General features: G+C 38.0%; 1 protein-coding gene across 1 annotated transcript; it reads left to right on the forward strand.

Annotated features, from left to right (window-relative positions):
• Positions 1-357: 357 nt before the first annotated feature.
• LOC115929956 lies at positions 358-11370 on the forward strand. The gene is made up of 4 exons (XM_031000140.1): positions 358-763; positions 4151-4247; positions 5600-5753; positions 8103-11370. The coding sequence occupies exons 1-4, from the start codon at positions 731-733 to the stop codon at positions 11368-11370; spliced, it is 3552 nt and encodes a 1183-aa protein (XP_030856000.1). The 5' UTR covers positions 358-730.
• The last annotated feature ends 594 nt before the right edge of the window (positions 11371-11964 follow it).

Raw genomic sequence — 11964 nt, forward strand, 5'->3', positions numbered from 1 at the left:
TCAGCAAGGATCACAGTGATTAAGCTCGCATTTCCCATCCCAAGCTCAGGTGACACCAAACCATAAACAGTTGTACTATGATTTTTAAGATATTAAATCATTACACTCCGTCTTATATGTCAAATAAAATCAAATATCGCACGTATAATTATTAATTTCGCTCATCCCGAAATCTAGATCTCCCTAAACCGAAATAATTGCAGAAGAACATTCTTCTATAGGGGGCGACACAATATAACCAACTACCAGAACACATCCGAAATGTAACTACATTAAGATCCTTCCATACCCTAATAACTGATATTTTTTCTTAACACACTTCCTTAAACTCAAATGATTTTGCATAACTGCGTGTGTGTGTGCACTTGTAATGACCGTCAATCGGGGAGGTTCATATGAATACACAACTTCCAACTGTGGAGACACAGCAAACCGTGGAGCTCCACAGTTGCAGAATCATTAAAACGAGATTTAAATCAGCTTTGGGACATCTCAGTAGTACCCCATCAACGTTCGGCTGCGATTTAACTCCATCCCCGGTTTCCCACTTTGGAGTCATAGCTTGCAGCCTGAATATGTGTATTATTTTCCGATCTCAAGAATAATATCAAGTGAAGAGCGCCAGCATGAGGATACACACTGCACAGTCTGTATCTTATTAGATGCAGCGCATGCGCAGTGCTGGTGCAGTGCACCTTGCGACGTGCCTGTTAACGTATATGGACATGTCATGGCGGGATTAGTACAGCCACAACTGGCAAAAGTAAGTAGAACTAGTCTAGATCTAGAAAGTTTACTTTCATTTTTAATCCAGTCTAGGCCCATTAATATTCTATCAACTTTTTAAAGAATTCCTTAGGCCTATAGATCTAGTTCTATCATGATATTGGGTACAAAAAACTCATACATAGATCTAGATCTAATCTAGATCTAGATCTAAGTAAGATGTAGATCTAGGCCTAACGTTAGGCCTAGCCCTAGACTAGTACTACTAGTCTAGGCTACTAGTAGTAGTAGATCTAGGTCTAGTATAAGTTCTTCTTAGGCCTAACTTTAGAGTTAAACTAAAGGAATATCTAGTAACGTTAGATTCGAAGGTCTATTTCACATCAGCCAGATTTAGCCTAAATGTGTGCATGGGAAATGTGGAGCCATACTAGGTCTAGGCCTATCTGTATATAACTCACATGGGCCAGATGTGTATAAATGTGTGCATGGGAAATGTGGAGCCATAATAATCTGGGTCAGATGTGTATAAATGTGTGCACGGGAAATGTGGAGCCATAACTAGATATAGATCTACATGGGCAATATGTGTTTAAATGTGTGCATGGGAAATGTGGAGCCATAGATATATATATATTACACATGGGCCAGATGTGTATAAATGTGTGCATGGGAAATGTGGAGCCATATATATATATATATATATATTACACATGGGCCAGATGTGTATAATTGTGTGCATGGGAAATGTGGTCCCATGTTTATCTCAACTATTTAAGGTGGATTGACGATTTATAAATGTGTGCATGGGAACTGTGGAGCTATTATACATGGGCCAGATTTGTATAAATGTGTGCGTTGGAAATGTGGAGCCATATCTATATATTTTATACATAGGCCAGATGTGTATAAATGTGTGCATGGGAAATGTGGAGCCATATATATATATATATAATGGGCCAGACGTGTATAAATGTGTGCATGGGAAATGTGGAGCCACATCTCTATATATATATATTACACATGGGCCAGATGTGTATAAATGTGTGCATGGGAAATGTGGAGCCATATATATATATATATATATATATTACACATGGGCCAGATGTGTATAAAGGTGTGCATGGGAAATGTGGAGCCATATATATATATATATAATGGGCCAGACGTGTATAAATGTGTGCATGGGAAATGTGGAGCCATATCTATATATATATATATATATTACACATGACCCAGATATGTATAAATGTGTGCATGGAAAATGTGGAGCCATGTTTAACTGAACTATTTAAGGTGGATTGAAGACTTATAAATATGTGCATGGGAACTGTGGAGCCATTATACATGGGCCAGATTTGTATAACTGTGTGCATGGGAAATGTGGAGCCATATATATATATATATATATAATGGGCCAGACGTGTATAAATGTGTGCATGGGAAATGTGGAGCCATATCTATATATATATTACACATGACCCAGATATGTATAAATGTGTGCATGGGAAATGTGGAGCCATATGTATATTACACATGGGCCAGATGTGTATAAATGTGTGCATGGGAAATGTGGAGCCATATATATATATTACACATGGGCCAGATGTGTATAAATGTGTGCATGGGAAATGTGGAGCCATATATATATATTACACATGGGCCAGATGTATAAATGTGTGCATGGGAAATGTGGAGCCACATATATATATTACACATGGGCCAGATGTGTATAAATGTGTGCATGGGAAATGTGGAGCCATATGTATATTACACATGGGCCAGATGTGTATAAATGTGTGCATGGGAAATGTGGAGCCATATATATATATTACACATGGGCCAGATGTATAAATGTGTGCATGGGAAATGTGGAGCCACATATATATATTACACATGGGCCAGATGTGTATAAATGTGTGCATGGGAAATGTGGAGCCATATGTATATTACACATGGGCCAGATGTGTATAAATGTGTGCATGGGAAATGTGGAGCCATATATATATATGACACATGGGCCAGATGTGTATAAATGTGTGCATGGGAAATGTGGAGCCATATATATATATATATTATACATGGGCCAGATTTGTATAAATGTGTGCATGGGAAATGTGGAGCCATATCTATATATATTATACATGGGCTAGATGTGTATAAATGTGTGCATGGAAAATGTGGAGCCATATATATATATTACAAATGGGCCAGATGTGTATAAATGTGTGCATGGGAAATGTGGAACCATATATATATATTACACATGGGCCAGATGTGTATAAATGTGTGCATGGGAAATGTGGAGCCATATATATATATTACACATGGACCAGATGTATAAATGTGTGCATGGGAAATGTGGAGCCATATATATATTACACATGGGCCAGATGTGTATAAATGTGTGCATGGGAAATGTGGAGCCATATATATATTACACATGGGCCAGATGTGTATAAATGTGTGCATGGGAAATGTGGAGCCATATATATATATATATTACACATAGGCCAGATGTGTATAAATGTGTGCATGGGAAATGTGGAGCCATATATATATATATTTATTATACATGGGCCAGATTTGTATAAATGTGTGCATGGGAAATGTGGAGCCATATCTATATATATTATACATGGGCCAGATGTGTATAAATGTGTGCATGGAAAATGTGGAGCCATATATATATATTACAAATGGGCCAGATGTGTATAAATGTGTGCATGGGAAATGTGGAGCCATATCTATATATATATTACACATGACCCAGATATGTATAAATTTATGCATGGGAAATGTGGAGCCATATATATATATATATATATTACACATGGGCCAGATGTCTATACATTTGTGCATGGGAAATGTGGAGCCATTTATATATTACATATGGGCCAGATGTGTATAAATGGGTGCATGGGAAATGTGGAGCCATGTTTATCTCAACTATTTAAGGTGGATTGAAGATGTATAAATGTGTGCATGGGAAATGTGGAGCCATATCTATATATATTACACATCAGCCAGATATGTATAAATGTGTGCATGGGAAATGTGGAGCCACATTTATTATTGCATATGGGCTAGAAATGTATAAATGTGTGCATAGGAAATGTGGAGCAATCTATATCTATTGCAAATGAGTCAAATATGATAAGATGTGTGCATGGGAAATGTGGAGCCATGTATTTACATGACCCCCTTGATGTACATCATAATGGATGTGTTTCATAATACCTCATGATTTTAACAAATAATATAATAAAATTGAGCATGGATATGAGTAGCAATATTTTGGCAAATTCCAGTATGATTAGGGGGAGGATGTGGGGGGGGGGTGTAATATTTAGATATTTTCTTCCAGCTTGCTCACAGCTGTGTTTCTGCATAATATTATTAATATTTACTTGACCTGTTTCAGAATCGGATTCTCAGAAGTCAAACCAGACAGACAGTTCCAGATATTTTTAGTGAAGTTGATCCTGAAGGATTTACAGTGAAACAGCTGCCTGACAAAGGTGAGTGAGGTTACATACATGTACATGTAGATTGTATTAATAGTGAAAATTCACTGTAGCATAGATATCTAACATTAATATGCTCAATAAAATATTGATTCAGAGCTAGACTATGCAAGGAACGCCTGGTATGGTTCTTTGATCACACCTCATCGCCTATTGTCTGAAAATCACCAGCTCTTTTCAGAGTAACTTTGATACCCTTCGCAGTTAAACAGGTCAACTTCTTTAGTAAAATCTATACCCTTTCTGTATATTTCATTAATTTCATGCAGTAGAATATTTGATATGCTTTCCCTCATATTTTTCTGTTTTTATAATCTTAATTCAACACTTAATTGCGTGAAGCAGTCTTCAATGGCAAAGTGTTGAAAATAGAATCAATTACCACTACTGCATTTTCGTCTACAAAATACTCAATAATCTAGCCCCTTATTTAGAATCTTTTGGTCATAATCGTCCAGTTTACTTTGTTACTTGTCATTCTACCTTAAATCCCTTATTTATCCTGAAACCAAAGACTGAATTTAAAAAACGTTCTTTTTCTTTCACTGCTCCAAGCATCTGTAACAATCTACCGACTCATATTCGCACGGAAACTTCACTCCAAATGTTAAAAAACCAAATTAAGTCACTCCCTCTATCACTTTAATGCATGCACTGGTACCTAATGTTATATCATGACTTTTACCATAATTTAGTTTTGTTTGTTTGTCTGTTTGCAGTTGTGTAGTCTATTTTTACGGCATGTGTATTTTTTAAAATATTTTTTTGGTCATTTTTCTTTGTATCAATAATATCTTAAATGTTTAATATTTAAGGCCTTTTGTTCATTTTGATCTAGTTTTTATTTTTTTAAAGCTTTTTTTTTAATGTTTTCTACAATGTATTCTATTTTTTTGTAAATATTTGTATGTACAGGGCTCTTTTGTAAAGCAGGAGGTATTAAACTTGATTTGGTTAAGTGTTTAAAGGTTAGACCTTGAAATGAATTTTAATGCCTCCTCATGGGGTTGAATGTCAAAATTTTTTTAGAAAATCTAGAGAAAACGTCATGTTCATCATGACATGCATGACACTGTAATTTAATATCTGCAGCATACTAATATTAAATACAATGTGTTGCTTACAAGTCTGCTTGATGGCAATGTGACCAAAAAGACACACAAATGTTATTTAAAACTCAACCAATTTTGAAAATAAGTGCCTTCTTACAAGTACGAGTCTGAGTTACTTATCACACCTGAGCATTATCTTAAATGACAGACAAATATACTTGTAACATCATATTCACAATGTTTAAACTCGCATGATTGATCTCATGAAGATTATGTATTTCTTCAATCACACAGGTAGAGCAGTCTTTACCACCAAAACGTTTGAAGAGGGAGAATTCCTTTTGTGGTACAGAGGAGATCTGGTAACCAGAGATGTGGGGGAAAGAAGAGATGCAGACTGTGAAACTTGCTTCAGATACTTTTTCACATGGAAAGGGACGAAATGGTGGTAAGTCTACATACTATGACGACTTGATTTATTGAAAAGTATATTTTGTAATGATAGGTGTTGAAAACAAACCTAAGGCTATATGCTTATGACGTAGTCGTAAACATGTGGGTTGACAGGGCAACATATTTTCTACCAGTGGTTTTTGTTTTTCCCCTAGAGAAAGATCGAAAGCTAGTCATATCTGTCAAATTCTATTCCGTGCTTTTGAATAAACCCGTGGACTGACCACATACAGTACACATACATTTTTCTGCAGAAAGTATCAATACGGCAAGGACAGCATAGAACAAATATGCAACTTATATTCTTCTCTATCTATTCAAACCTGTTTTAGCTATCATACAAAAAACACACAATCTTACCAATGACAATTATTCAACCTTGTCAGTCCAACAGATCATATTCCATTTTGGAGAGCATAAAATGAGAATATAAAACAATATTTGGTACAAATATTGGATATAAAAGAAAGGTGCATTACACTGAAAAGTCCATGTTTTTTTTTTGTACACTCCACATTTCATCTTACAGATGAAACAGATTCGGAAATTTCTATGCAACTTGCACCACCTCCCTCTCCCTCCAGTGAAGTTTTAAATGATGAAACAGATTCGGAAATTTCTACGCAGCTTGCACCACCTCCCTCTCCCTCCAGTGAAGTTTTAAATGATGCTGGTTCATCAGTTCCCTGCAATATGTCATCGGAAGACTCTTTTTCTACTCCCCCTTTCTTCTACACCTCATCTTCACTTCAGTCTGATATTACTTCATCTGTTCATTCATTACTTCCCCTAACACCTCCCCGCACCCCCCAATCAACCCCTCACACAACCCCTCCCTCAACCCCTCTCCTAACCCCTCTCCCAACCCCTCTCCCAACCCCTCCCTCAACCCCTCTCCTAACCCCTCGCTCATCAACTCCTCATTCAACTTCTTCATCTGCTTTGTCTCCTCCTCTCCCTTCCCATCCTCCTAATTCATTTCTTTCAATGTCTGTTGTCCAGCGTCATCCTCGCATTGTAGCTGGATTTCTCATTTCGCTACTCCTGCTTGTTGTCTTTATTCATCTTCTGCTTTTAATTTCTGTTATCCTTCTTTGTTAAATGTTCATCATTCATTTTGTAATTTCCCAAATTTCCTCTTCTTTATAATCTGGGAAGATGATCTGAGATGGGCCAATTATGTCAAATGGTAAGATTTATTGAAAAATCATTTGAAAACTTGAGAACAAAAATCATACAGTTGGTAAACATAATCTTCATTGAGGATGTAGTTTTCAATGCACAATTCAAACCCTGCATTGGATTTCCTGCTTTCTTTGCTCATTCTAAAATAATATAACACTGCATACATGTTTGGTCCGTTTGATATGAATTCAGGTTTGTGCTAGTAGCCACTTTTTATATTGTATTCTTTATTTGCTTTTTGGAGCTACGTTCCACTTTTAAAGATTAGATAGATTATTTTCTTCTTTCCCCCCTCATTCTACACGTCTGTTCTTGTTTATCATAATGCTTTTTTTCCTTTTTCCCATGCTATTTTTTAATCTTTCCTCATCTCTCCCTCCCTTCTTCTCCTTGGACTCATCTTTCTTCTCCGCATGTTCCTTCTCCCCTGCCGAAGCCTTCTTCCATCTCTCCCACCCGGTGTAAACATCTTGTGGATAGATATGTCCGAAATTGTACATTTTCCCTTTAGTCTGTTGCCTCTCCTTGCCCTTTCCCCAATTTGGTCGCTTCTCTCTCTTTTTTGTTATTTTTGTTATACCATGTAATGTCTTTGGCTCTCGTATTTCAGAGGGTCTTGAGAGGATATATTTTGTTCGCAATGCTGTTGCCCGTGGCTTGTAGGGCGTGTCGTTATTCGACCTTTGTGGGTTTTTTTTTGTTTTTTTGTTATTTGTATTTATATTGAAAAAATCTTCCACGGTTAGTTCGTCGTCTTTTTTCGCCTCGGTACTCGTGTCTGATGCACGGTGACATTTTGTAGCATTACAATTTTAAGGCAAATGAAAAGTAAACATATGCATGTTTAATGTTCATGATATTGGTTATGATTTCCAATGCCTACATGTAATGTTACCTATTTGTTTCCTATGTTACTTGTATTTCAAATTTCCTCCTAAAATTAACCATGCGTTAACAAAAATCATGACTGTAACGATTCTTCTTTAAGTGATACCCTACTTGAAAAGTAACAGTTGATCAAATAATATCTGACAACAGAGAAAACCTAAAGTGAAATCACAAATTGTAACCCACATATACTTGTATGTTTCAGTGATTCATTGTAATTTTAAACATTGATGAATCTAATGTTTTCATTTTTTTTCAATTTCATTTCCAGTAGGGATGCATCAGTCGAACCAACTAAACAACAACTGGGACGACTCGTCAACCATGGTTGGAGGGGTGAAGTCAACAGCAGAATGAAGATTAGAGAGAACCCTCACAATGAACCAGAACTGGTTCTCTTCTCATTGAAGAAAATCAAAGAAGGTGAAGAAGTGTTATATGATTATGGGGTGGGAGATAATTTTGTATTCCCAAGTCCTACTCAATTACACAGTGGAGTCCAAGATGAAAAACCTGAAATTCTGCAAAATTCTGCAAACCTCCCACCAGACCCAGAAAAAGTTTGTTCACCATTCTCCGAGCCTGCCACACAAGAACTACTGGAACCAGATGGAAACTTTTCACAGTCCAATGTTCGAGCTGATGATGATGAAACATCTGAAGATCGATGCAGAAACCCCCCTAATAACGAAACAAATTGGGAACCATCCCCTAAGCCTGCCACACAAGCTTTAATGGAATCAGATGGTAAGATTTCACAGTTCAGTGTTTCAGCTGATAATGATGACACATGTGATGATCCATGCCGGAACCCCTCTAATAACCAAGAACATTGGGAACCATCCCCTGAGCCTGCCACACAAGCGTTAATGGAATCAGATGGAAAGCTCTCCCAGTTTGATGTTCCAGTTGATAATGATGACACATGTGATGATCCATGCATAAACCCCCCTAATAACCAAGTGCATTGGGAATCATTTACTGAGCTTGCCACACAACCTTTAATAGAACCAGATGGAAACCTTCCACTCTCCAATGTTCTAACTGATGATGCTGAAACATCTGATGATCTATGCAGAAACCCCCCTAATAACGAAACAAATTGGGAACCATCCCCTGAGCCTGCCACACAAGCTTTAATGGAATCAGATGGAAAGATTTCACAGTTTAATGTTTCAGCTGATAATGATGACACATGTGATGATCCATGCATAAACCCCCCTAATAACCAAGTGCATTGGGAACCATTTACTGAGCTTGCCACACAACCTTTAATGGAACCAGATGGAAACCTTTCACTGTCCAATTTTCTTGCTGATAATGATGACACATCTGATGATCTATGCAGAAACCCCCCTAATAACCGAGAGCACTGGGAACCATTCCCTGAGCCTGCCACACAAGCATTGATGGTACCAGATGGAACCCTTTCACAAAATATTTTTTCAAGTGATAATGAGGACACATTATCTGACCATAATGATGATAGTGATGATGATCCAGACTATGTCTGTGATTCTCAAGGAGATTCTGACTCTTCAGGGAAGACTTCATTAAATAATTCTCAAGCATCATTGCCTAAGGCTAAATGTACATCAATAAATGGCATCACTCGATCACTGAAATCTCTGTCATCAGATCAGTCATTGGAGGCATCATCAAGATATGGAGGCATTGATGCTGACCATGAGGGGATAACTGTGATGAAGACCAACAATCAAGGAGGGCGAAAATATGACAAGGTAGCTTATTGCATGATGTGTGAGAAGCCCCACAAAAAACTTCCTGATCACCTGCGGTCACAACATTCCAATGAAATAAAGGTGGCTCAATACATGGCAGCAACGAATCGAAAAGAAAAGGATAAGCTATTGACATTGATAAGAAATAAAGGAAATCACATGCACAACTACAGGGTCTTCGAAAAGGGTCATGGAGAGCTTGTGGTCGTATATAGACCTTCTTGTGAAGCAAAGCCCCGTGATTATCAGCCTTGCAAAGATTGTTTGGGATGGTTTGCGAAAGCCGAATTGTGGAAACACCGCTGCATTTTGAAGCAAGAAGAGCCGGCTAAGGAGCAAAAGAAAAAACGAAGAAGACTATTAGCACAAGGTCGACTCTTGCTTCCACCAGTGCCCTGCACATCAAGAGATTCTATAACACACAAAGTACTGAGTGGTCTCAGCGATGATGAAATCAAGGCCTGCATTCTAAATGATCAGTTGATTCTAGAATTGGCCAAGGTGTACTCTAAGAAATTGGGCCATGACGAAGAACAGCACAACCACATCAGATGCAAGTTACGAGAACTAGGAAGACTTGTACTTCAGTTCAGACGTTGCAGCTGCAATGGCAAGGCAAGTCTGACTTCCCTGATATCACCAAATGGTTTTATGACTGTCTTGAGTGCTGTCAAGAAAGTGGCAGGCTTTGATGAGGAGAACCACTTGTTCAATACACCAAGTCTAGCACTTAAGCTGGGACATACCTTAAGAAAGGCTGCCTTTGTGCTCCTGAGTAAGGCTTTGATGGACAGAGATGGGGATGACATGCAGAAACTTGTAGAAAAGTTCATCAAGCTGCTGGACACTTGTTGGGGATCTGAAATCTCTACTCATGCTCTACGAACTTTGTACCAGAGGAAACGAAACCAGCCCAAACTCCTACCCCTAACGAGTGATGTTGTGGCTTTGTCAAGACACCTAGAGGTACAGGCTGAACTTTGTGTAGACAAACTGTCATCTGGGACCGCAATCGAAAACCATAGCACATGGAGAGAACTCAACAAGACCATGCTGGCTCATCTCATTGTGTTTAATAGGAGGAGACAAGGGGAAATCAGCAAGATGACTCTTGATGACTACAATAAAATCAAGAAAGGTGAATCTCATATGGTGGAAGGACAACTAGAGATGCTGAAAGACTGGGAAAAAAATCTTGTAAAGTTTCTCTGGAGAGTTGAGGTAGTAGGAAAACGTGGCAGGACAGTGCCGATCCTTGTGACAGACTCCATGAAATCATGTGTAGACACCCTTGTATCCCACAGGGAGGAAGCAGGTGTAAACCCAAGCAACAAATACCTGTTCGCTGTAGCCAATAGTGACACTACATCTCATGTTCGAGGGTCAGATGCTCTCCGTGAGCTGTCAGAAGCATGTGGAGCACAAAATCCTTCAACACTTCGATCCACAAAATTACGGAAGCATGTAGCTACCATGTCACAACTAATGAGCTTGAGGGACCATGAGATGGACGCCTTAGCAAACTTCATGGGCCACGATATTAGGATACATAGGGAGTATTATAGACTGCCAGATGCTGCTATGCAGGTGGCCAAAATATCAAAGATCCTGTTCGCCATGGAGGGAAAAGCTGGGAACCCGGTCCAGCTGATTGGCACTGCAAAAAGTCTGGATGAGCTTCAAATCAACTTAGATGAAGGTAAATTTGTGATGAGGGTAGAATTATACAGTGGGGATCTCAATTCAAACCCTAATGAGATGAGAAACATCATGGCGAGGGATGAGTGGGATGAATAACAAACCATGTAGCATGTACTAATTTTAAGAATCAAGTATTTCTGATTTCCACTCAACTTGACAATTATCAAATACAAAATATGTAAATTGATAAACATGCTGCAACATTATTGAATTAATGAAAAGTGTTGTTTTCAAATGAACCATGCAGTTAAATATTCCTCACTATATTGTGCACTTGTTTGTTTCAATTTATTTAGATTAGGGGTAATTAAGGCATTTGTTTGACTCGATCCACACATGTGGCATATACCTGGTGCCAATTCTACCATGTTGTATTTAGAAATAATTGATTATATTCTTTTGTTTTAAATTACAAGTATGTTTTCTTTGCAGTTGACCCAGATTTTCTTTTTGGTGAATATTATTGATTATTATTTTATGTACAGAGATCGACACTGGAGAACAGGGACCTGAATCATGTGATGACAATTGTGACAGCGATGTTGATTCTGGTGATCATGATGTCGAACGTCAGCTACCTGGATGCTCCCAAAAAGGTATGACTTTAAGTCCAATGAGAGCATCTAAAAAAATTCTTTTTGCAAACCTAAATGTTAATTTTGCCTATTGTACCGCACTCTCAATCATCCT

Source organism: Strongylocentrotus purpuratus, unplaced genomic scaffold (assembly GCF_000002235.5).
Source record: "Strongylocentrotus purpuratus isolate Spur 01 unplaced genomic scaffold, Spur_5.0 spur5_contig_861, whole genome shotgun sequence".
In the NCBI taxonomy this organism is placed as follows: Eukaryota; Metazoa; Echinodermata; class Echinoidea; order Camarodonta; family Strongylocentrotidae; genus Strongylocentrotus; species Strongylocentrotus purpuratus.